The sequence below is a fragment of the Miniopterus natalensis genome, chromosome 1, assembly GCF_054644295.1.
Source record: "Miniopterus natalensis isolate mMinNat1 chromosome 1, mMinNat1.hap1, whole genome shotgun sequence".
NCBI classification, from domain to species: Eukaryota; Metazoa; Chordata; class Mammalia; order Chiroptera; family Miniopteridae; genus Miniopterus; species Miniopterus natalensis.
This window is the reverse complement of record NC_142081.1, coordinates 143147970-143174479: the sequence shown is the minus strand read 5'-3', so window position 1 is coordinate 143174479 and position 26510 is coordinate 143147970. Positions and strand designations below refer to the sequence as shown.

Here is a 26510-nt window from a genome sequence, read left to right as displayed (position 1 = left end):
CTTTGATAGTGACAAACGATAGTATGAGGAGAATAAACAGTGACCTTTTAGGTCTCAAAAGACACTGGATTCTTATCCCCACTTAGCTCTCCCCAGAGTAAAGGCATGGGGAATTCTCCTAATTGACGTCAGCTGCTGTAAGGGAAGGAATGCCGTGACCTTAAACTTGGCCACTGGTCCACTCTCACATCCAGGAACAAAGCCAGAGGGTTCTCCTGGCAACTGCCTGACATGCTAAATGGCAGGCGCAGCCACTGAGGGAATCCTTTGCTGCCCGAGGGACAAATCCCCCACTGCAGGAAACAGACAAACCAGAGAGATTAGCAGTTTGCCCAGCTGATGCCGGCCCATCCCCTCAGCCCAGGGAGCACAAAATGAGTTCTAAATCACCGTATTCAAAAACCTCGGCTCCTGGTCTGCCTTGGTTTTATAAATGAGGGAAATGTTCTCTGCTAAGTCAAAGGGAAAACAGGAAAGTAAGAGAACTTCAAGAAGAAATGTGGTAAATTGGATCGCTGCATAAACCACCCTACCGTATTCCAGAAGTCTTTAATATTGATTAATCAGATATTTTAACTGTCATATTTAAAAGGCCCTGTAACCAAAATTGGATCCAAGCCTCCTATCCTGCCAGAGTAGTGATCATGGTTCCCATGGACAAGCACGAGAGGTTCGTAATCAACCCCTCTCCCTCTCACTTCATGCCCCACTCCACTCTACTCATCTCATCCAGCATGCTCTTCCAGCCACGAACTTGACTATGTAGCTCCTCTGCTCAAAGACCTCTCTTGACTCCCCAGTGCCTATAGAACAGAATCTGGGTGTTTAAGTGCTGTCTATGGGAGACTAGTATCTGACTATGACCGTCCAAACTTAGTCCCACCCCTTGCCCACTTGCCCACCCCTCACCTCTCTCTGAGATCCTGGAAAGCCCCAGCAAACCTCCACGAGTACCCCTTTCTACTTTACAAAAAATACCACTGCCTTTAATATGCTGTTGTCGCTGCCAAGAATATCCTTCCCTAGCTTTTTCACATGGTAAAAGTTTACTTATCACACACGATCCTGTTCAAATATCGCGTAATCTGTCAAGACCCTGTTGGCTTCCCTGCATTCCTTTTTCTGAGTTCCCACACTACTTTGCAGGTGCTTCCATTATAGTTCTTAACAAACTGAATAGTAATTCTCTATTCATGTATCTGACTCCCCAACTAGACCTTTCTGGTCAATGACTATATCTCATGTGTTTTATCACTCACAGTCCCTATCCTTCTGGAAGAGTGCTCAATCCAGATTCAGGACAGGTATAATCCTACCTATCTGACAGTTTCTTTAACTCAAAGATGGAATATAATAATCAATGGGCACTGATTGACATGGAAACCTGAACCATTGAGAAGAGACAATTCTTTTGGCTTTAAATTAACTATATACAGTTGGATACTTCTTAATTAGCTTGAGTAAATCTAGGTCATGCCCTTTGATTTAATCAACGGTTTGAAATACATATTCTTGGGCAAGTAGCTGTTTGAGTTTTCCTATTCCAAGCCCATGGACAGCAGAAACCAGGTCTTATTCACCTATGTATAACCCACAGCACCTGTACCAGGTAAATGTTCAATAAAAGTTTGTTAAATTGAATTCCCAAAATGAGCTGTGTTTTAGTTTGGGCTGCTATAACCAAAAAGCATAGACTGGGTAACTTAAACCACAAATACTTCCATAGCGATGGAGGCTAGAAAGTCCAAGACCAAGGTGCTGGCATACTCAGTGTTTGGTGAGGGCCCTATTCCTGGTCTGCAGATGGCCATCGTCTTGCTGTATTCTCAGTTGGAGGAGAGAGAGAAGGCTTTCATCTCCTCTTCTTCTTATAAGGGCACTAATCCCTTATCAGAAGGGATGGGGGCCCCACCCTCATGACCTATCTAAACCTAATTACCTCCCAAAGGCCCCCTCACAAAATAACATCACAATGAGGACTGCGGCTTCAACACAGGAATACTGAGAGACACAAACATTCAGTCCATGGCAAGTTGCCATACTGATATTTGACCACATTTTTTAATGTTCCATTTGTATATTTGCAAAGAAACAAAGAATTCAACTCAATTTTCAGAAAAGAGTCAAACAGGAAAAATACTTTCCTTCACAAAATGCATCCAACACAGAAACACAAACTTCAGACATTCTAATCAGGCAATTTAGTTAGAAAAGAACAGAGCTCACCTCAGGCTCCCTTCTTTTGACTGGGGACCCACAGCTAATCCTCACCTCTATTCCCAAGGAGATGCTCACTGTTTATCTAATTCCCTGCTCCAGAAGGGCGAGGTACACAGAGCTTTCTCTCCTGCTCCAGAGGGACACTTGTAAGGAGCCAGGCTGAGACAGGCAGCTTTTCCTGGTCCTTCTATCTTCTCCAAAATAAGACATACTAAATTTTAAGGGAAAAGTTCCTAAATGAACATAAACCTTTCACTACTTTATAAGCCCTTGACAGGAAGGGCCAGGTGGGGTGAGTGGGGATTTGAGGGCAGCTTTGCTAAATGAATGAAATAATGTTCAGAATTCAAATAACTAGAACATTCATTTCCTTTTTTTTTCTTAAAATGGAGGCAAAACATGCACAGATGTGAGCATAACTTCTCTGTAAACATATGAGAGTAAAACATCTTTATTAATAAAAAACAGGAGGGGAGGAATAGTTGGAGACCTGGGAGAGTGGCATTTGTGTATAATTATAAAATATTTGCCATTTAATTATTTCATTTGAGAGTTTATATACCTACAACACTTACAGTTGAATTTCACCCAAGAAGTTACTGGCCAGTTTCTACTCTGACCCACTCACCTGGCCAGTTGTAGGAATCTGACAGAGGCAGGTGAGAGGCAAGTTCTAACACCACTTGCAAAGCTCCATATGGTCAGGCTTCAGGCATTTCCTTCCTGCATTAAAAGTACTGGCTTCTTTCCTCTTAATCTTTTTTCACAAGTTCTCATTGTTATTATTCCCCTCCTCTCTCATCTCTACTTCCTTCCATTTCTTCTTCCTTTTCTAAATTGTTTCTTAAGTTCCCAACATCTTTTTTTTCTTTCTTTCTTTCTTTTTTTAATATGTCTTTATTGATTTCAGAGAGAGAAAGGGAGAGGAAGAGAGAGATAGAAACATCAATGATGAGAGTCGTCATTGATTGGCTGCCTCCTGCATGCCCTGCACTGGAGATCGAGCCCACAACCCGGGCATGTGCCCTGACCAGGAATCGAACTGCAATCTCCTGGATCCTAGGTCGATGTTCAACTGCTGAGCCACACCGGCCGGGCAAGTTCCCCATCTTTCTAAGTGCGAAATTCTGAACTAAATCAAGAATACTCTACCCTGCCTGGCCAGGCGTGGCTCAGAGGTTGAGCATCGACCTAGGATCCAGGCCATGGGGGTTCGATTCCCGGTCAGGGCACATGCCCGGGTTGCGGGCTCGATCCCCAGTCGGGGGCGTGCAGGAGGCAGCCGATCAATGACTCTTATCATTGATGTTTCCATCTCTCTCTCTCCCTCTTCTTTCCTCCCTTTGAAACCAATAAAGATATATTTAAAAAAAAAAAAATACTCTACCCTGAAGATTTTTAAATGTAAACCATGCATTTTATTTCATAGCCTACTATCAATAATAAATACAACTTTACTGATTTAGTCATCCAAACAACAAATATTCTAAATTTAAAAATAAATATTACACTGCTGGTTTGGCTGTAAAGATAAAATAAAATCTCAGAAAACATGCACATATCATAAAATTTACCAATAAATTATATGAAGTATCTTGAAATACAAAGAGATTGTAATTTTCTCTGACCAATGTACCCTGCTTTTACTTTGCAGTCCTCCATGTTTCAGTTTTTACTCAGAAACTCATGTTTGGTATACAAAGCTATGAATGTAGCTTTCTGGTAAACTATATGCAAAAGTGTTTTTTTCACCTTTTATCAAAATGTTAAAATAAATTATTTTTCCCCACTCCCTCTGCCACTTTTATTCCACATCCTTACACTCCCAGAAAAGAGGGAAAGAGCCCACTGAGATAGATTCTACTGGAGGCTCCTTCAGATCCTGCCTTCATTGTGAAACGCACACACTCACTGGAAAAAGGTGTTTCCTGCTTGGGTTATATTTCACTTGTGCTACAGATTCTGTGATGTCTCCACAGCTAGTTTTGTCACTACCTAAAAACCATGTTTTCTTCCTTCCCCCCAGGGAAACTAATACATAATTGAGTCCTGATTTCCAAAGCCTCTCAAAATTTGCCAAACTATCCACTGGGATCTCACTAGAAAGAACCAGGTGTGATCTTTATTTAATATGAGGGCAATTAGTGTATAGACTTCAGAAAGGCTCTGGGACAAAACATCATAAATCTGACTGTTCCGGAATCCTCCCTATGTGGTTTTTCATGACAGAGCCTTATCAAACAGAAGAGCTGACTGCATCCCAGAAAATACACTGCCCTAAATATTTATTTTACATGTTTATTTTTAGTTATAATGATCACCTCCATTAACACCCAGTGGACTCATTAGTGAACTTAACATGAATTATTCATTAAAATTCTTCATGTAAAATGGAGAAAAAACAAACTCATAAAAAATATCAAGCCATTCATTCTTAGCGAAAACAAATAAGCTTATCATTTAAGGCTTATATTTTACCATTAATTTATAAGTGGAATTTATAGTTAGTTTTTAAAGTAATTTCGTTCTGTTGGTAGATTCCAAACTAATATTTAGTTACTGAAAAAATTTGTATGTTAGTACCTTAAAAAAGTACAGCATGTTCACATTTGTTTTGTCCTATTTTCAGTGTCAATGAGCTGGAGATAATAGTGCATGACTCAATTTTAACACGGGAAGAGGGGTTCATAGTGATAACCCATGGTCCGGCACGAAGCTAACACAATCAAAGCTGATTTCTCCTGCTGCCTAGCCCCAAGCACATTTATTATTTTTCTGAATTACAAACAAGAGAAGTAGCACTGCCAACCAAAAAAAAATGCAAGTAATGTCAATTTCTTTGGAATAGAAATCATTAGGGACATTTTGACCAAGAAAGTTCTAGTCTGATATTCAAGAGAGCTTATCTTCCTCTTAACAGTCACATTCAAATATACATGTGGAAGTCAATAATACAAGACATAAAGAATCTGCAAGAAAGAAGCAATCAGTAGTACATCTGAAATATTTTTAAATGTTTCCTTTATTCTGACAATTTTCTGTGTCTAAATATGTTACCCTTTTCCGGAATTATAATTAAGAAAAATAATTGTTTTACAGCTTCTCTAAAAATGAAAACTTGCAAATTTACTAACTCAACAAAGGGTAGATCAAAAGCTCTAACACTTGACCCTCTATGTCCATACACAAATTTTTGACAAGATTTAATTTTTATGGTCTAAGAGAAGTCACGCTTAGGTAAAATATGTTTCTGTCCATTAAAGGTAACAGAACAAAATCACTCAAAAGTTAGACACGTTTTCTAGGCACAAAGTGCTATAGAAAGGAGAACAATGTGGCCTTCCTAAACTTCAGTGGTTCTCTAGCTCTAATGTGCATCAGAATCACCTAGAAATAAAACAGACCCTTGGGCGTCACCCAAGAGAATCTGATTCAGTAGTTCTGAGGTGGGTCCTGAGAATTTACATGTTAACAAGTTCCCAGGTGATGATGATGATGACACGAGTCTAGGGATGACACTTTGAGAAGTGTGCTTTAACTCAATCACTCAACTGCTGTGGAAGCCTTCGGATAGTGTGTCCAAGCATTCTACATGAATGATCTTGTGTTTTTTGTGCCATTTAGTTTTACTGACAAGTAATACTACTTCTTAATTATTACTTTGGAATATCTTCATCATCTCTAAGTTGCACACCACTTTTTAGAGCCTCACAAAATTATAAATTTTTAATACATGAAAATAAAAATATATATATGTATCGTATCTTTAGTTCTTAATGTACAGATTTGATAGTAAAATAATAAGATGACTAAGCTATTTGAAGACTCACTGGACTTTTGATGTTAAAAACAACAAAGGATGGATACAAGTGGGCAATCTCCATCCTCAGGACTTACCTGTGACTGGTGCATCGATATCCAGCAAATTTTTTTCCTGTCGAAGAATTGAAGCCCCCTCTGTTATTATTCTCAATGCAACACTCTCTTCCAGCCTGCCCTCCTTCATGAGATGTGCCTTTAAGATATCCACACGAGGTTTCCCATCGTTATCAAAGACTTCTTTTGCTGTAAGCCGGTGGCTTGGAGGAAATGGGACAGCTGGAAGAGAAAAAGTCGGAATCCTACATTAGCCAAAACTCAACAACAAAGACTCAATAATAACCACCAGATATGTATCCCAATCACTAACCACCTATTAAGAGTATTTTAAAAGTTCCCACATTAAAATGATCAAGGATTCTCAAGAATTAAAGACTTCCTTTGATTCCAGATGTAATATTGACTGCTGGAAAGGAAGTCGGCAGTTACTATTTCTTGCATCTTGAAGATGCTGATGGACTTAATAACAAAACAGGATATTTGCTTCTGTAAGGCAATAATCAGTTCAGCAAAAGAAAATCTTTCCTACAGATGCAACCATAAACAACTTGGGTGAGACATTTTTCTACTAGAAAGCAGGTTCCTCCTCTACTGGGATCAGAGAAGTGGGAAAAGCTCTGGAGACCAGATCGGCCCCTTGAGCTAGAGTCATGCGTCTAAATAAACAGATGGACTCACTGTTTAAGGGGAGCACAGGAATCTGAGAGCAAACGGCAAAAATGAACAAAATACTGAACAGGAAATCAGGATTTATGTGTGTTTTTACTGAAGTAACATCTTGAATAGTGAGGGGACCGTACCATGTCAGGAAGAACACAGGTATTTAGAAATATGATACCATGACAAACCACTTACAGTGCAGACTTAGAGCCAGCCATTCTCTCTTCCACACCCCCCAGGCCATCTAACAGTAAGAAGCCCTCCCACAGCTCCTGTCATTCTTCACATCTGTAAATACATACATTCTTTCACTCATGCAGCTAAAGGATGTTCAGTAAACAACTACAATGAACCAAGCCATCTCAGATCCATGGACAGGGATGGTATCATGAATGTTAAATTTCTGATAAATGGTCAATATGGCCCTTCAGTGAAGGAAGCTCATTATTTCTCTATTTCACACGTGGGTTCATTTTTGGACAATTCAAATCTATCAGAAATATTCAGAAGGAGCATAAACACAGCTTCATGTAATTTTCATCTGCCACATGCATTATGCCATATGCATAAGAACATCTCCTTATGATGGTTCCTCTCTTTAAAAGAACAAATGATATTAAGGGATAAACCTGGCCCTCAAAAAAGCAAGAATTCTGGCCTAGGTAGATCTAGGCCAAAAATTTTGTGCAATCTAATAGCACAGATCAGTTATCCAAGAGAAATTATAACTACTTAAGAGAGAAGAAAAATCAGGAAATGAACCCGTACTAGTGGCAGTGGCACATTTCGTGGATAAGCAGAGGACTTTTGTGGTCAGGTGAACCTGGGTGCAAGCCCTGGCTCTGCTCACTCACCAGTTGTATGACCCTGGGCAAGTTAAACATCTTCCTATGGCTTCTGTTACCTCACCTGTAAAGTGGGGATTATATCTACCTGAGAACTGTAATAATAACTAAAGTAAATAATAATCGTAGTAGCTAACAGTTATAGAGTGTTTATTCTATGCCAGGTAATGTCTGGGCAATAAAGTCAGACAGAACAGTGAAGCTGTAAGGTGAGCAAGGCCTATATAACTGCATTTCTGTATAAACTTATTTAGTCCCCATAACATCACTGTGAGAGAGAAACTTGATGCTCAAAAATATTGAGCACCTTGGTCAAGGTAATCAGCTAGAGATGTATATGCAGACTCACTGAGTGTAACCTCTGGCAGCCAGATGCCAGTATAACTGTGTTAACAACTACACACCCCTGTTTCCCAGAAAGTACTTAAGACAGTGCTGAAAAAAACTAATGAGCAAGTCACATTTTAGAACTGAAATTCTAATGAATACTGAGCGGCACTTCTTATAAAGATCACTTATATTTTCAAAAATTATTTTAATGACTGATAGTAGAATAGATATATAATACAAAAACATGACATATAATTAAAAAAAACAAAATGTATAATGTCAAAGAATAGTGTGAAATAAGAAAAAGAAAATTTAAGAATTTGACGAAGAAGAAAAGAAATCTGGTTATTAGTCTTGAGGCATTTGGAGATTTGGTTCATGTTTCTTTACCTGACCAGCACACGTTTGTTAAGAAAACATGAAAACATTTTGATAGCCACAGTTTTTCATTTAGGTCTTCACATATGGTTTGAAATTAGAAAGTATCTTACCTGGTAACGCCTCAAAATTCCCCAGATATAGGATGGGGGGGGTGGAAAGGGGGAATCGTCAAAAGGACACATGAGGTAAAGACAAGAGCTGATTTTTTCTTTTTCAAATGACTTCTCAAGATATGAGTTGGACGACTGTGACGGTTTAGGTGACTCTGCAAAACTGTCAGGAAGAATTGTAGGAGCTTCGAAGGGAGGAAGGCTGATTTACTGTCAGGCAGATAAAAGCAGTGGGTCCCTGCCATGCGCTAGCTGGACTTATTAAACTAAGACCGACCAAAGGATTAAACCTGAAATAGCCCAAGCATTTACGAAAGTGAGAGGCCAAAAGAGAGTACCCCAGGGAGGCATCGCCTTCGTGAGTTAGACTTTCTCCAAGTCCCTAGACTATCTCCAAGGCTAAGATCACTGCAATAACAGATGTTCCACCCTTTGCAGCAGATCTCTTACCTTCCATTAATTGCTTATCCTAAGGTAACTGGCTACGGCCAACCCACCTACTCTGAGATGCTGGAGCTGGTTCCAAGTAAACAGGAGCAAGGAGAGAGAAAAAAAGGCCAATCAGAAGCTCTGTTTCCAACTGGATGGTAGGGACACTGATGAGATGGGCGCTTTACCAGTTAAACAGATGGAAAGGCCTGCAGGGAACCAATATGGGCAGCAAGGATGCCAAAGAGCAAATGCGGAAATGCTGTCCTCGGAGAGAAGTTTTCTGGCACAAAAATAAGAGTGGGCTAATATTTGTGTATTTGTGCACCCTTTGGCTTCATAAAGAAAATACCAGCCTTACAAAGGTCACATTTATTTGCTTTCCCTGTTCACCTGAAGTCCTACATGCAGACTGTGCCAAATATTGAGCAAAAACTACTTAGACCGAAGAATCCAATGTGCTTAGTAAACACTTCTTTCATTAACTTGTTGTAAGAGTGGCCATGCTTGATACAATGAAATCGGATTTCTCCTTCCCTTCTTTGCTTTGAGTATTAGCAGTTGCTTTCATTGATACATGAGCAGGCCAGGACTAGAATAATTAAGTTTATGCATGCTAGTAAAAATTCCGAAATAACTGTTGATATTTGGGCTGAAGGATTCTAAAATGATTTTCTTATAATTACCTATTAAGGGCAGAATATGGTGTTACAAAAGACTTCTTAGCAGCATTCTAAAAATAGAAACTCTTTCAGCTTTCTCCACTTCATGGTTCCCACTCAATATCATTTTTTCCACAAAAAATACAACAGCAAAGTAGCTAAAATTTGGGACATATAAGTCCTTGGCTGACTCCTAACACAAACTACCACATAATGTAGTAAAAGGCAAACAACACACTTGAATAGGGTTGTGGTCCCATGTCAGTGACTGTGGAAACCTGGGAGAGACCGATCTCCAATGAACTAGGTATGATATTCCTTCTTTTCTATTTGTTGTTGCCACCAGAGTTCATCTACCTGATACAGAGACAGGTTACTAGCCTAGGAACAGAAATCATGTGCATCCAGCACCGGCATGAATATAACAATGATTGAAGTTGTCAATTATTCATTCACCGGTAGAAAAGCACATTCCATGTCAGAAAGCCTCATAGAATATTCCCAGCCTTTGGTTCTGGCTGACTATGGGGATCACACCTCTGAGAGGGTCAGGGCTGAGTCAGTTTTAGACAACCACTGTGTGCCCCAGTAGCCATCAATGACCTGCTCTCACTTTGGGTATCTGAGATTTCTGTTCCTCAAATCTGAGCCACTTTAGCCACTATAGAGGGGATTCCTATTATTTGATAGGAAATATCCAAGAACCATTGTCACCGTGATACCTTCACTGGAAAGAAAAGCAGGAAACCTGCCACCTGACCTCTCCCTAGAGTGACTGTCATAAATGCTGGCAAGAGAAAATCACATACTTAAGAGAACAGTTAGCCTAGTTATTTTTCCCCAAAATCTTTGTTTTGCTTTAAAAGAATTATTTTTTTCTCAAATAAAATGACATCTAAAAACTGAAGTATATCTAAACGAAAAAGGCCTGCAAAATCTTGGGGCTCTTTGCGACAAAATTAGAAAACTCCCAGTTTAGACTGACTCCTGACCCCCCTCATATTAAAGAGGAAACTGAAGCCCAAAGAGAGGATAAGTGAAGGGTTCAAGGTCAAAGGATTAGTCAGAGGCAAAACCAACACTAAACTTTAGGCTTTAGCACTTTACCCTCTGTATCTGCTCTGTCCAATATGGAATTGACTAGACAAGTTCGGCTGCTAAACACTTGAAAAGTGGCTCATCCACACTGAGATGTGCTTCAAGTCTACAATATGCACTAAATTCAGAACACTTAGTACAAGAAAAAAATGTATAATACCTTATTAAATATTTTTATATTGATTATACATTGAGATAATAAGATTTGGAATATAATGGACTAAAGAAAATTTATTACTACAATTAACTCCAGCGATTCCTCTTTACTTTTTTAATAGAGCCACTAGACCTTTTAAAATTGCATAAATGTGGCTTGTATTAGATTACTGTTGGACAGTGGTGCATCCTTCTCAACAAGTGAGAACAAGGTGAATGGAAATTATATTCTTTAATCTTTCTTCTCTTCCAGCTTTGGTTCCTATAAAACTTCAAACTATCTCAAATCTGCCTGCACAGTGGAATTGCTTTTACAAAGGGATGGTGCCCAGGCCCATCCTCTAGAGATTTTAACTTGACTGTCTAGATCCTAGGCAGTGGCACGTTTTTAAAGAAACCCAGGTACGTTAATGTTTACAGACTGAGATTCACTGACCTATAAGTAAAGGCATACAAAACACCAGGCGGTTACAGATGATGTATTATAGAACTGTACACATGAAACCTGTATAGTTTTATTAAACAACGCCACCCCAAGAAACTCAATAAAAAAGAAAAAAACGCCAGGTGGTTTAATTCCCCCACCCCCTGCAAACATGTCCCACAATGTCAATCAGCCACAGCAGATGTAATGTCTCGGCAAGTCTAGACATGTTTATTTCATCCCGCTCTGTAATCACAACGTGTGCAGGAACAGCTCTTGTCCCATATATCACATGGCCGTTGTCTGCACAGGGGCTGTCTGAGACACTTAGGTCAGCACATGTTAAGAGAACAGCTTAAGGATATCACATGTCAGACACAACTTAAAACCCATTCTGGCCTGATGTCCAAAGACTGACACCCCATCTGTTCCCTCCTGGACATTTGTGTATGTCACAAACTATGATTCTAATCAAACCATATCAATTCATCCATCCATCCATCAATCATCAAGCATGAATTAAGCACTGTATTCCCTGCTAGGCAGTGAGGACTGGGTGAGAAGTGAGTGATAGTGAACAAACATAAGCAGAACAGACTCTGAAGAGCTTACCATGTGGTATAATTATTAGTTTTTGCTTGAGATGTTTGGAAAAGTGTTAAACTGCAAAATCAAAGAATAAAATTTAAAGAAAGTGAGAGACGATGAAAGCAGTAAGAAAAAAAGTACCTTTATCTACCTTAAGGTTATGCCTGGGCTCCTAGAAACTCTTAGATGCATTTGCAAATTTCTTCTGTCTAAAATATATAATAAATATCTAATTTTTCAGATGATTCCAGAGATGAGGTTCTTTTTTTGAGGTAAATAATAAAAAATAAAATATGCTAACTGTAAGATACAATATCCCAGCTAAAATATACATAAGTAGCTCCATCACCAGTCATTAAAATGTGTGAAATCCGATCCTACTTCTGAATAAAGAGCGAAGGATCTGTGAAAGGAAGCACTGGTGATTTTTCACTAAATTTTATTTGGATTCAAAGCAAGTAGGTTTGACTTGTATTCTTTTGGGTTTAAAAAATTCTATCAGTATGAAGATACATGTTCATCCTTTCACACAATGTTTATATGTAAAGATACACAAATCATGTTGTGCAGGAGAGAGCTTAAAAATTAACCTCAGGGGGAAAAAATTAACCTCAGCTGGCCTCCAAGAAAAACTGTAGAAGCTTATCTATTAGGGTCCTGCTTATGCTACTCCTGTAGATACTCGTCACTTGTTTATTTGAAAGTCTCTGGCTTTCATTATAGATATTAATGCCTGTCAAGCCAAAATATGCTTGCCCATCTCAAGTGTAGCTGAATATTAATCTTGCAAACACAAACATCCAGTTCCACTTAAGCTAAAAAAATTCTTCACATCAGGTGTATAAGTAAAACTCCAATTTATTAATTAACTGGTGGGTTTTTTTTCCTACTGCTATGATGACCTTGTCCATCCTTAGCAGAGACCTCTTACCAACCCCGCTGAATTCTACCACACAAAGTCTGAGCCTTAAAATGTGTTCAGTCATTAGACACAGCATGTGTACTGATCATTTCACTAACAAAAAAATAGCTCATTTGGTTGTCCTGAAATTTATATGCAAATATAGCACAATGGTATTTTATGTAACATCTCAAAGATGTTAATAAAAGGGCACTATGGTACTCAAAGCATTTTTTAAAATAAGTGATTTTTTTGCTGTGGCTTATAGAATATATATTATACACATAATATACACAGTACTTTTTGAACCTAAATCTGAAATGTGCTGCAAGCAATTCTTTAATAAAGACCAGATACGAATTAATTTTAAAAATTACCATTCTAACTATAAGAGGTTAATAAATAGTGAAAATGAGAACCTCAAAAGTACAATCAGAGATTATTTTATAATCTACATTTCAAAATAATTTAAATACGCTTATTGTTCTATAGCTACTCCATATCCTATGCACAGGCAGTTTTTCTCCTTCTTTAGCCACTACACATTGAGTCTATAAGCTCGAGGACACAGGAAAGGGTAACAGTCCCCCCCCCACCCCCCATATGTAGTTTTGGATGGTTCTATCACAAAACTCCCTTGAAGTTCTGATACTTTGGTTAGTTCATTTAATTACTAGAAAAATTGCAAACGGCTTACATAATGAATTATGTAATAATGATTCAACAGATTATTTGAGAAAAGTTTTAAGAGTTTCAAAATATTACAGCATTACTAAAAAGCTCATACAAAAATCTGATTTTTTGCTGTTAAAATATAAAAGGTATACGCATGAGTCCAGCAACTAACATAGAGGCCATGCCAATTAAATTATTTTATACACATACATGATAAAAGCAAAATTACATTTATTGGTTCTGATATATGATATTGACTATTTAGATTAGACTAAGAATTTTAATTAAATATTAAATGTTTTCATTTAAGTGAAATTAAATACTTTAAAATTTTTAAATATATAATTGAAAATGTGTTGTTTTATAAGGGTCTACTCTACAGAGGTGTTTTTAATTAAAAAATGTATAGTCAGCCATGTTCAGTTACACCAGTAGGTACCACAACTATGTTAGATCTCTGTACTAGATGAAGTGATTACAGCAATATTTTCAACAAATGGTATTTATAGTAACATCTAGAACAGCAAAGTTATAGCAATGCATAAAATTCTACTCACTGGGATGAATTTAAACAGAGAGCTTTTAATTTATGTATTTGCCTTGAAAAAAATTTTTTTTTCTGGAGAAACATCATAGGAGCAGATTAAAATCAAGAAGCAAACAAGAAACTTTAAGCCAAGCTGCATTTATTTCCCAAGTGAGCAGGTCCCTTTGAACATGATAATTATCTCTTAGAAGTGAAGAGTATCCAGAGATGCTAAAATTTTATGTAACCCAAGACACACTTTACCATTCAGAAATCCTCGGCTCAATGGCCTAAGTTAGGAAATATAAGCAAGGACTTTACCTATATTGGAGTTGAATTATTTGATTAGAAATTCTTTAATAAATATAAACTTTAGAAGTCTCTGAATTAAAAAGAGAAATCTGCAGCATATATGTGCCTTCTTAGTCTTCAATCCTAAACTTGTAAATTGATATAAAAAAAAAATCAATCTATGCCCACACGTTTCTTTCCTTTCAAGTTCATCACTCAGCTCCAGATGCCCACACATTTCTATGCCCACGTGCCCGCCCACGGTCCCCATCCCCTGTGGTTAAAACACCTACAGGCATCAGAATAACTTTTTAAAAAGTGAATACAGGTCTCTCTTCTTCAAAAGGCTTTGATGAAATGGCAAATCTATATCCCAAATGATATAGAATAATGTAAATCCTAAGTGGCAATTTAAGGATGTTACTATGTTGCCACTTTTGCATATAAACGCCGATTGTTCTAAAAGATAATAAATTTGGCCCGGCAGGTGTGGGTCAGTGGTTGAGTGGACCCAGGAACCACGGGGTCCCCGGTTCAATTCCCAGTCAGGGCACATGCCCAGGACTCAGGCTCGATCCCCAGTAAGGGGGCATGGAGGAGGCAGCCCATAGATGATGTTTCTCTCTCACGGATATTTCTCTCTCTCTATCCCTCTCCCCTCCTCTCTCTAAAAATCAATTTCAAAAATAAATTTAAAAAATAATAAATCTGGCATACAGCCTGATATCTGTGTGCCACAGTAAAGCGAAGATCAAGATATTTCACCTCAGAGGCACTCTCCCAAGAGTCAAGGCAGGAGCTGAATTCCCAGGCCCGCCTTTAATTCCTCCTGCCCTGGCTCTGTGTCCCCATGCCCCAGGCTCCCCAGTGGAACAGCAGGTCCCCTGGGTCTCTCCTGGGTTCAGTGACACACCATCCTCCTACCAGACCTGCTCCCGCCCACTCTCCCTGGTCCTCCATGTCTAAGAACCATCCACTCACGTGAATGATACAGAAGCACACGGAGGCCCCAACGCTCGCCACCTCCAATGCGTCCTCCCCAAGTCAAAATCTTCACATATCTATTTAAAAATCAGAATGCTCTAGTGAATACCACTAATAGGGCATATTTGCACACAGAAGAAATTCTCAAATAACTAGAGAAACGGATTGCTGGGATTACAATGCCAATTGCAGATTTATAGGTAATGCCAAATCTCACTATTTAAATGAACCAACCGATCGTGGCTATTCCAAAAACATCAGAATGATTAACAATCAAGTTCTACCGAGAGGCTAGTCTAATAGCCTGGCTTTTGATAGATGTTCAATCAATGTGTTTTTGAATGAGTTAAAAAATGAATAAACTTTTTTTTTCTCTTTGTTCACTTGAAATTTGAGTATAATTTCCTGTGGTATTAGAAGTAGTTTAAGAAGAGAGTAAAAAAAATGGCCTTATTCAGATCTAAAAGTATATAATTATAAAAAGGATAGTCAATAGCCAAAATAACTCGGAAACTGACACCTTCATTTAATAAATGTCTCTCTTACGGTACTCATTACAGAAAAGAGACCATGAGTGCCAGATGACAGGGTGGCACTAGAGGCTCATCCCCAAGATGAAACAGACGGGGTCTAAAGTACACAAGAGAAAACTGAAAAGGGAAGGAGGAAAACAGGCACCACGAAAGTTTAAAGTACTAAATGTTTTAATCCCATATGTGAATAAAGGATCATCAATAAAATGTGTTCTTTGCGATGTAAAAATTGACCAATAAAAATAATATTCCATTCTTAGAATAATGCTTTGGTTCTTTTAGCTCATCAACTACTATCCCATGGAATTTCAGAAAGCAGTTCAAGTATTTCCTTTAAAAAGAACATTTTTCTAGATTATAAGAATGCTATTAATATATATTTATGGAAGTATGCTTCAGTAAAAGAAGACATTTAATTACATTAACACTTTCTCAGCATCCCTAAGTGTCAGAAGTAACTCAGGAGAAAGGCCTCCTTTCCCCCCTTTTTAGTACCTGCTTAATGAACTATCACTACCAGTCAGAGAGAATCCAAATCTTACCAGTAGACACAAATGAAAAATTTATTATGAAATGCAGCTGTCAAGAATAGGCAAATACGTTATCTAACTCATGCTAAGCTCATATAGAATGACAAACTGAACAACATAATTCCCATGATACATGACTTTGGGTTCTGGTTCCCCAAAACATCCAAAAAGCATCCGTTCCATAAATTTGTCACTGTCCAAGTTGAAGACACTCACGTAGGCATGATAGTGAGTCATTAGGCAGCACCAGGGGGGCTTTTCTTAAAGCGACAAGTGCGGAGTTCACAACTGGCAGACTAGAAATACAGCATTTCTTTATTACCACAACATTTAAAATCATTCCTTGCCATAGTTTCCCACTCAAAAAAATAATGATTAAATGTAGAACTACAGGTTAATACAAATGTAAGATATAGCACCTGTCAGGTGAAAATACACCCTCACACAATACAAATGGTATAATAGTGTCTATTACTCCAGCAGAGGACTCGTGCGTGTGTGTGTGTGTGTGTGTGTGTGTGTGTGTAAGTCCCTTGATATATGATGCTGTTCCACTTACTCAGAGTTCTGGTCCCCATCATCCTCACCAACCACAGCACAATCATTCACCCAGAGGTAAAAAAAAATCGAGCAGGGGTAAGAACATTCACCACAGAATCTACATCCACAGGAAAGAAACGAAGTCATTCCCAATAAACTAAGGAGGGTGGAGGCCTAGCGTAACTGAGCACCTCTGTAGACAGTTCCATGTTTCACAACAATCCTAGGGGATATCAGGGCATATTCGTGGTGTTTAGGATAGTATACATTCCACATTTCATAAATTCACCTTAATCCAGGTTAGCAGACAATACACTCTGTTAAAAAGGGGAAAAGGTGTAATACAATTTTGATATATTTTCATTAAGTAGAAGTTTAAATGATTTAATGTTTAAAAGAGATATATCCATTCATACGATAATTTCACTTTCAGGGAAATGTCTCCTTCCCTAATCACAACACATAAAGGTTTATATATATATTCAATTCCTTTTGAAATAAAATTCAAATCATGAAAAGGTCCTCATTCCCAAAAGTGCATCCAGTCATTCATAACGAAACTCAACATAGTCTTTCATTTGCTAATATTCTATATATCAGGTGTATTTTTTGAAACAATATGTAGAGGAGGATTGGAGAAAGAAAAATGTCAAAAAGATTTTATTCGTTACATAAATGCAAACAAACTAACTAAAAGTAACTTTCCTTTATAAACCTAATGTCTAAGAAAATATAGAAACCCCTGAAGTTCTTTTTCTGATAATATTCTTCTTCAAAACAAACTGGTCACAAACATCAGGATTTTTGAGAATATCTACATTTGTACAAAGAAATAATTTTTACTTCTGCAATGGAGACTTCAATAGTCCAAAGTGCAGTAAAAGTACAGGCAAAATTAAAAGAAAGAAGAAAGGAAACAATCGGTTTATCACTTGAGGAAGACAAATTTGAATTCAGCTCATCAAATTGTCATGTCATTAGACTGCATTGAAAAAAAACAACTTAAATAGCATGTGAATTTTACTAGACGCAATTTCCCATGGGTATTAGCAATACTTACTCCCCACATAGACAAGAGGGACCCAATTACTACTCTCACACCAAATGATAAACAGAATAAATGATAATCCCAACCTCCTCTGAGCTCCCTTCCCTCTAGACTCTAATTACTATAAGGGTTTCTATGCGCAAGGGACACAAAGTCTGTCCTAGAAGCAAAGACAGGATCTTGAATCAGATTCTCCACAAGAGGCCATTTCAGTTGTATTTTGGAAATAGGATTGATCTCTTTTTTTTTTTTTTAATCCAAGTAATTGTCCCATCCTAGATACAGCCGTTCAAGTAACAAAATGTTCGTGAATAAACACAGAACAATGTAGATCGCTGTGGACTATCCACTGGCCACAGTCTATAACTACTTTTATACTCAAGTGACAAAGGAAGGAAATTACAAGGCAATCATTTATTTATACACATTTATACAGTGACGATACAAAGTTAAGTCATCAAGAAACTACCAAAATTATAATATGTTAAAGTTAGTAATCAAAGGGCAGACATCTAAAGAAACAAATATTAAAAAAATATGATTACTGAAAGAAAACACACACAAAAAAACAAAAACTAAAGAAAAATACATTTTCAGGGGGAAAAAAGCTCCAGAATGTCTATGTTAAACATGGTTAAATGGGCTTATTTATGTCAAATTTTCTTAGAGATCTGAATATGCTATTCTATCTTGTCTAAAAGGAAAATCAATCATGCCTCATTTCCCAACTTTTTCCCCAAAAACGTAAGTCTTCATGAGACATTATGTTCTGTAAAAGCCTACTATAAAAAATTACGAATTCAACTATTTTGACAAAGTGAGTCAGTCAGTTCATACAAATACAAATATTTACAATAGAGGATATCAGTAAAATTGTCCAAAAATTTAAATCAAAATCATAAACATATTAGTTTTAGCCGAAGGTATAGCATATTTATAGCTATCAATTTCCAAACAACAACAAAAAAAGTAGAAAACTTGCTATTTACTCATTTACTTATTTACTCATAAATGCATCATACTGAACAGTGTACTGCCTTGCAATAAAAGTAAACATCTTTATAATGCGCATGTTTATTTGATAGTTCATGACGACAGCCATCTAATATTGGTTTAAGTTAAATATGATTTGAAGATACTAAATACTATTAGGTGTCTTCAAATCAATAATGGATAAATTCCTAATAAATTATCTCAATTCAAAATCTCTCTAGCTGTGTCGATTAGACTGCTCTATTAGGCAGGGAGAAATGTCATTTGAAACTAAGAATTATTGTATGAATGTAAGATTTTCAACTTTAAAAAATTATTAATCATTAAAATGATATGTGTACATGCTTTACATGTTAAACATTTCATACGCACGATTTAATTCAATCTTCACAATAATGCTATGTGGTAGGTACCACAATGTTCATCATTTTACAGATCAAGAGACTAATAACAATGAGCTCACATTACATGTTAAAGACAGCACAGCTAGTGTGGGGGCCAAGACATAATCCCAGAGTCTTCACTCCAAATCCCATGCCCTTTCCACTAAAGCTCAGGACATTAATCTGCAAATTCCTGCAAATTGTAGGTTGTCAAAGGCAGCTGCTATTAGTCTTTAAAATGCTAATTAAGGAAGAAGGAAACCAAAGAAATCCAACCAAAGGAAAGAAAACCTTTGGTTTTTGACAGACAGGATGTGAGTCTTCCTTCCACTTTCAAACCCACACTTTGGCATTCTAGATCTGTGATCTAGGCGTCATAGCAACCTTTTAACATGCCAGTCAAAAAAGCACTGTCAGTCATTTAAGCGTTCTCTCAAACTAATTGCAATGGATTTATGCTCTCAAAAGAGCTGCTCCTTCTTATTTTAAGAACTTACATTAAAAAGTTTAGGTAATGCATATAAATTCATTGGTTAATCTCCTCCCACCCTCCTCTCTCCCTTCCCTCTGCAATACATCGGTCTGTTCCGCTGCAATGTCTCTGGTTCTTTTTTGTCAGTTTAGTTTGTTCCTTAGATTCCACATGTGAGTGCGATCATGTGATCCTTGTCTTTCTGACTGGCTCATTTCACTCAGCGTAATGCTCCCCAGGTCCCTCCAAGCTGCCCCAAAGGGCAAGAGACCCTTCTTTTTTACAGCTGCCTGTGTGCACACGCAGAGCCCACGGACAGACAGTATTGCGCAGCGTGGGGAAGGCCCGGGGAGGGGGCGGGAGCGGGGCGGAGGAGGTCAACAGGTGGGAAAAAAGGGGGACACCTGTAATACTTTCAACAACAAAGATATATTAAAAAAACAAAACTTTTCCTAATGCAGTTGTGGTTGTCCCAGGGCTCTGGACCCCTACTATTTGGATCCACATCCTTTTTCTGCTGCCTGACAGTTCTCCATCTTTGGATGATCAATCTCACTGTGCCTGAGTAAAATGTGAGCGATAATAGCACCTACTGCCTAAGGGTATTGTGAGGGCTCAATAATGCATGTCAGCCCTGGCGAGTTTTGCTCAGTGGTTGGAGCATCGGCCCTCGGACTGAAGTGTCCCGGGTTCAATTCCGGCCAAGGGCACGTACCTCGGTTGCAGGCCCGATCCCTGGCCCAGGTAGGGCCACGTGCGGGAGGCAACCAATCGATGTGTCTCTCTCACATCTATGTGTGTCTCTCTCCCCCTTCTACTCTCTCTGAAAAGCAATGGAAAAAATATTCTCAGGTGAGGATTAAAAATAAAATAAAATTTCTTTCTCCCAACAATCATGAGAAGACTGCCAAAAAAATAATTATGGCTAACTCAAGGCACAGTGATAAAATAAAAATAAAAAGAATGTGACTCCTACCATAGCAGAATAACCTGTAACAGCTCCCTTTATCAGGCCGATGTGACCTGGGGAGTGATTTAGATAAGTTTATTGATGTGACCAGCTAGCAAAATCACCTGAGAGAGCTCACCGAAATAACCAGTAATCAAATGCAAAGAAATCCAAATTGTGCTATGAAAGTCTCATTTGGATAAGCTCTCATTTGCAAAATGAGACATGCAAAATCATTGGCACACTGGTTAGGCACATGTCTACGACTAGCTATAGCAATTTTCTTCCTTGTCATTTCCTTCATTTTCATTTAAAGTAATATAACTAGCTAAAATGCAAGAGGGAATTGTTAGAAGAACACGATTTTTCACCCTAATCTCAATAATCAAGTGTTTTCATTCTTATGGTATAACAGTATAAACTAGCTACCTCTTTGCTTAAAAAACTCTCAAGTTCTTTTACTAGATTTTGTCTTGTGTATACTCAAAAAATTGAATTTGCATTGAGCTTATGTCATTGCCTAATATAATACTTATATTTGTAGCTTTTACAATAACAGTGTTTACAATTAGTAATGTAAAGAAGAAGGCACAAATATAACAGCACATTCACCACATGTAATATGTACCTTTAAGCAAAGAAAATAGTCTCTTGAAATTTTTACATACAAATGCAAATTACTATGAAATTTAAAAAAAAAAACTATTCAGCTATCCAAGAGATATTAAACAAAATACAAGAGAATATAAATATACACTTAATTTTCTAATGAATACTTGTACGTAACTGAACAGGTTATTATCAATACATGGAATACTTTAATTAATACACATTATATTGATTTCTTTCAAATTTTTTCATTTCTAATATTAGAAATGGAATCAGAAGTTTTCTATATTTTCTCCTGTACCTAATTACCTATTAACCATCCAATTACCTATTAAGTGAAATATAATTTCTACGTAATTTGTTACTGTGCAAGCATTTTCTTCCCTTTGGTAAAAAAAAGATAAACAACAGTGAGAGGGAAAGAAAGTTCAGTTATGTGTTTCAGAAACAAGGGCTTGTTCACCACTATCCAAATGCCCCTTTTAACAAAATAAAACTAACCTTCAGTTGATTTCATTTGACCATTTTTTAAATTCCTAATTTAATAAAGTTAACTTAATTTGTCTCCAGAACAAACCTCATATTGCTGATATACTGAATTTATTCTAAAATACCACTAATCTATTTAAAATGTATGATATACTTTACTGTACGGTATTGAAAATTCTTGTCATTTAACAAAGATTTAGAAACGTAACATGATCAGTTTAACATTAAAGTATGTCACCAAAGTTCAACAAAAGCAGTGCTTAAGTAGTGGAGAAATACAAGACATACTCATTTGGTGGATGACAGACAGTTATCATCACCAATTTTAGAGGATATTTTATTAAACAAGTATCTCGCTTAATTAAACAAAAAAAAAATCCCTAAGTCTTGAACTTTTGTGTGCCAATATGAATATCTAATGAAGAATCTAAGAATGAAGGTGCTTTTTGAGGTGACTTTTTTGGCTGACCTACATATGAATGCAAAGAAAAGGCATTTCATTATCAATAAATTGCACAGCATTATTTAGCAATTGCACCATGTCAGGGAAATAACAACATGGTCCCCAAATGAATTTCAATTATATAAAGGATTTCCTCTCAAAGCAAAATGAATGACATTGTCCCAAATTAAAAAACTGGTGGCGATAACAAATGAGCACCATTACACTTTTCTGAATCCTGAATTTTCTTTACTTTTCCCAGTCATGGGGCTAAAAATTATAGTTCACTAATTGATCACAATGTTGTGGGCCCTGCATTACAAAAACATGAGTCCTTCAAAACTACCTTCTAGAAATGCTCATTTGCTACAAAAATGTACCACTGATAAGAGTCAACTTTTAACATCACCACATACATCTGTGTAGTGAATTATATCTGAAAGTATTCTGAAAGTGAAGCTACTGAAAAATCCTTTGCCTAAAGTGGTATCCAATAACTAACAATACACCTTCAGTGGTCAGGGAAAATAATATTTCAGTAATTATACAAGTAAAGGATGCTATTTTGTAGCACAAATCAATTAAATTGTGCTAGCTCTTAGAAATGTTTCCAAAACATTTGCTGCAGAAATGAGCTACACTAGTGTGTAAACTGAGGCTAGACATTCCATATGGATTTCACTGATCCCAGGAGCACTTTGCTCTAGTGTCAAGAGTTTTGATTACTTGAATTTGAGACCTGGCTTTACCATAACCATATAAAATAGGTGTTTATTGTCCCCATTTGACAGATTAAGAAAAAGGTCAACTACGCTGTCCAAGTTCACTCTAACATTAAGTGGCTAAGTTTGGATACACACCCAGGTAAGTCTGGTTTCAATTCTTTACACCATATCATGCTAAACTATCTAATTTATTAAATAAAATTGCCATTCAAAATATCTTTCTGAAACATTTTCCATTTTTAGACTATCAAACCTAATTCCGCCTCTATGCTGAGTGAGTGAGACAATGTCAAACATTTACTGGTCTCGAGCTAGCAGGCAGAAAGTTTCAGGCAGGGCTGCACAACTAAAAGGCTACATTCAACTTCATTTTTTAATTGCTCAGTATCCTTGTTTGTAAAATCAGGGAATAAACCAGGAGGCTCCAGATCCCTTTCCATTTTGAAAATACAAGCTACACGGAGGTTTTGAGTATTCACCTCTGAAATGGTATAACCATTTCACCTGTTGAACAAACCCCAGGGGCATTCCCCAGGGGCGAGGGTCTGGGAAGGAACACTTTTAGAAACAGAAGTCAGCATAAGGCGGCCTTGTGCAGTCAGTTTCACAAGGTAGGGACTGCACAGAGTATTTGGGCGAGTCAGAAACTGAGGGTCAAAATTCTGTCCCCACTGAATGAACCCAAGCCTGGACCTATTCCACTTGCTGCACAGGGTGGACGCAGGCCAGCCCGAGACCCTGAGTGAGGCTGAAGGGATGCGCACCTTAACAAAGGGTTTGTTTGTCAAGGTGGGACAAGAAAATTAACACAGCGGCTCCATCACTCCTCTTCACTTCTGGAGACTGAGGACAATGCCACTGTTTTGATGGAGAGCTCATCACAAAGAAGACTCAGTAAATAAACACTGGTGGAAGGAAAGGGGGAGACAGGGAGAAAGGGGAGAGTTATGAGCTTCTCTAAGAAAAATGCCTTAAAAACTGCATTATTTTATTGAGTAGCTTTTGCAGGGGGGTGGGGGGGACTGTGATAAGTGGAAAAACTGAAGCATACTCTCTGCCTTCATTGTTGAATTTTTTTCCCTTCACTTAAAAAAAAAAAAAAAATGTTACACCCAAGTTTTCCCATAGCTCTTAGCTGTATAAGGTCAACTTTTGTTTTCACAAACACTAGGAAGGCTGAATAATAATTACCCACAGTTTAGATTCCTTTCTAGAAACAATTCATTTAAAGAAAACAAAGGAAAAAATCATGTGTAACAATGGAAAATACAGTTCATCCAACATCCAGATAAGGTGGGAACACAAATAATAAGAATATTTCGGCAGTGGGGATATTAAGCTGTAAAACTGCTCTCTGGGAAAAAGAAACAGAACTAATGGAGTAAATGGATGTGATGACGGGGAAAGTGACAAGTGTTGAGGACTGAAATGGGCAGAATTATACTTGTAAAAAAAAGGCTCAACTCCGATATATGCGATCAGCAGCCAACGAAGAATGTCCTCGACACTGCTTACCCTCCGCGGCTTTCACTGGATACCCAAGTGCTCCTTCATGACGCAGGTAAACACGTGGGCCTTTGGGAAACATCTGCTGGAAACCTGCGTTTATTCTAATTCATTGTTAAGAGCCTACTATGTGTCTGACCCTCAGCTCGGTGTTGGAGAATCAGTGTTGGGATTCTCAGACTCATTACCAAAGTCTGAAATGCTACAATTTTATCATCTTGTGCTCAACATTTTCCTAAATATTTTATTCATACATCTGGAAAGTATGCTCTTAGAAGAACAATTTGAAAATCCACTAATAATGTGGACTCACAGAATAAGGAGAAGATAAATTAGAAAAAATGCCACAGTAAGAAATGTTTCAAATACACCTAAGTTGATGGCAAATATCCATGTATATAGCAGCCACAGCCCAGATCTTAACACGACGGCAGAGAAACGCCTGAAGTCGGAGTGACACGCAGGGAGGAACAGAGGCAGGTTTACAGTTGTGAGTATGCAAAACGCAGCATTTATTCTTGTATTATTATTATTTATTAATTATTGTGTTCTTTTCCGTACAGGCAACTGCAAACCTACCTTTGCCCCTCTGTGTATTTAAAGAAAATCTGAAGGTAAAGTTAATGATTAAAAAAATACATAGAATATTGTTGATATCACTTCATTAAAAAAACCACACTAATCTTATTGCCTTGATGATGGCCTGTAGGAATATCTGTGACATTTCCGACTAAACTTCCTGATGACACCAGCAATATTTTATACCCATCTTCTTCTACTGTAGAAGCGATCGCCCAGCAATGGACAACATAGGCATGATATTTCAATAAAATCTTTTCTCCGCTGAAGAAGTATTGGACGGTATTATGAACATTGCAGATACGTAGAAATACAGTTAAAAGTAAAGCATTATTTTCACGAGACGGCTTCTGAATCAAATCTCAAGCATAACATTAAAAAGCAAGGAGGGAAAGACAGAAGAGAATTAATCTCTTCTTAAAAATAATGACTGTGATAATAAAGCCTCATTATTAAGTTAAACACATATTCTCTCTTTCATCTAACTTTCAGTAGACCAGTCTATAAGAAAATATCGTTTATAAGTTATTTCAAAAGGGAAATTAAACCATATTATTCTGAACTACCCAGGGTGAACACAACTTTTATTCCTTGAAGCTCTATTTTCTTTAAATTAAAGCAATCTAAAGAGCAGTGACTCCACACCAGTCGTGTACCAGCCAACACCTGGAATGACATGAATATTCAACACAGTCTCCAGTACTGTCGTCTGGGGAGAGGCCAGTTAACAAATGGATTCCACATAACAATGCAGGCTGATTTTTTTTAATGTATTCTTTAAGTTGTAAGATGCAATGAGGGAATTCAAACTCAAAATCAGACTTCCAAATTTCCTCCATTAACGAGTTATACGAATGGGTAACTTTACAGCATTAAGAACGGAATTAACTTTACAGGAAACGTGGCCAAATGAATGTTATTGAACATCCATAATGATCATTTTCCATGAAGTTAAATACTTATAATCATGAGTTTTGATTAGCATGCTCTGGTTTCTCGCATGCCATGTTATCATTACAATCAGAAAACTGAAAGGAATTTTCTCCAATTAAATGTAAAACAGATGATCGCACTTAGGAAGAAAACATGTGTCACTGACATAAGATTACAAAGACATATGAATATTTTCATCATAAAGGACATCAGATTACTTAGTATCCAAATCTTTACAACAGACTTAAATTATCAAATTCTTTGAGACAAGTTCAAAGAATACATTCTTAAAATAATACTCTGTGTACTCAGCGCTTCATTTTTCACCATGACTTGACAGCATGTTTTGGGTTTTCCTTTTCTTTCTTTTATTTAATATAATAATAGCAGGATGAGAAAGGGAAAATTAATCTATCTCTGTTTCACCAGAAACATTTCTCATTTTATTTTACTCCTTTTTTCAATAATCAAACTAAAATACATTCTCTTGAACAGACAGTATTAACGCTGAATTTTGCTTCACAGAATTACTGATGCTTCCTCAGCTGGAGCTTAGTAAGTTTTAATAAAAAGATATCGCTTTTCTGATACTCAAGGGAGAATATGCTTGCCTAGGTGCA

General features: G+C 37.4%; 1 protein-coding gene across 1 annotated transcript in view; it reads right to left on the bottom strand.

Annotated features, from left to right (window-relative positions):
• Positions 1-26510, bottom strand: part of PPP3CA (protein phosphatase 3 catalytic subunit alpha) — a 285468-nt gene that overhangs the window by 137806 nt on the left and 121152 nt on the right. Inside the window, exon 2 of the mRNA XM_016223594.2 lies at positions 6118-6318. Within this exon, the coding sequence (XP_016079080.1) occupies positions 6118-6318 (201 nt within the window). The remainder of the gene's footprint in view (positions 1-6117; positions 6319-26510) is intronic.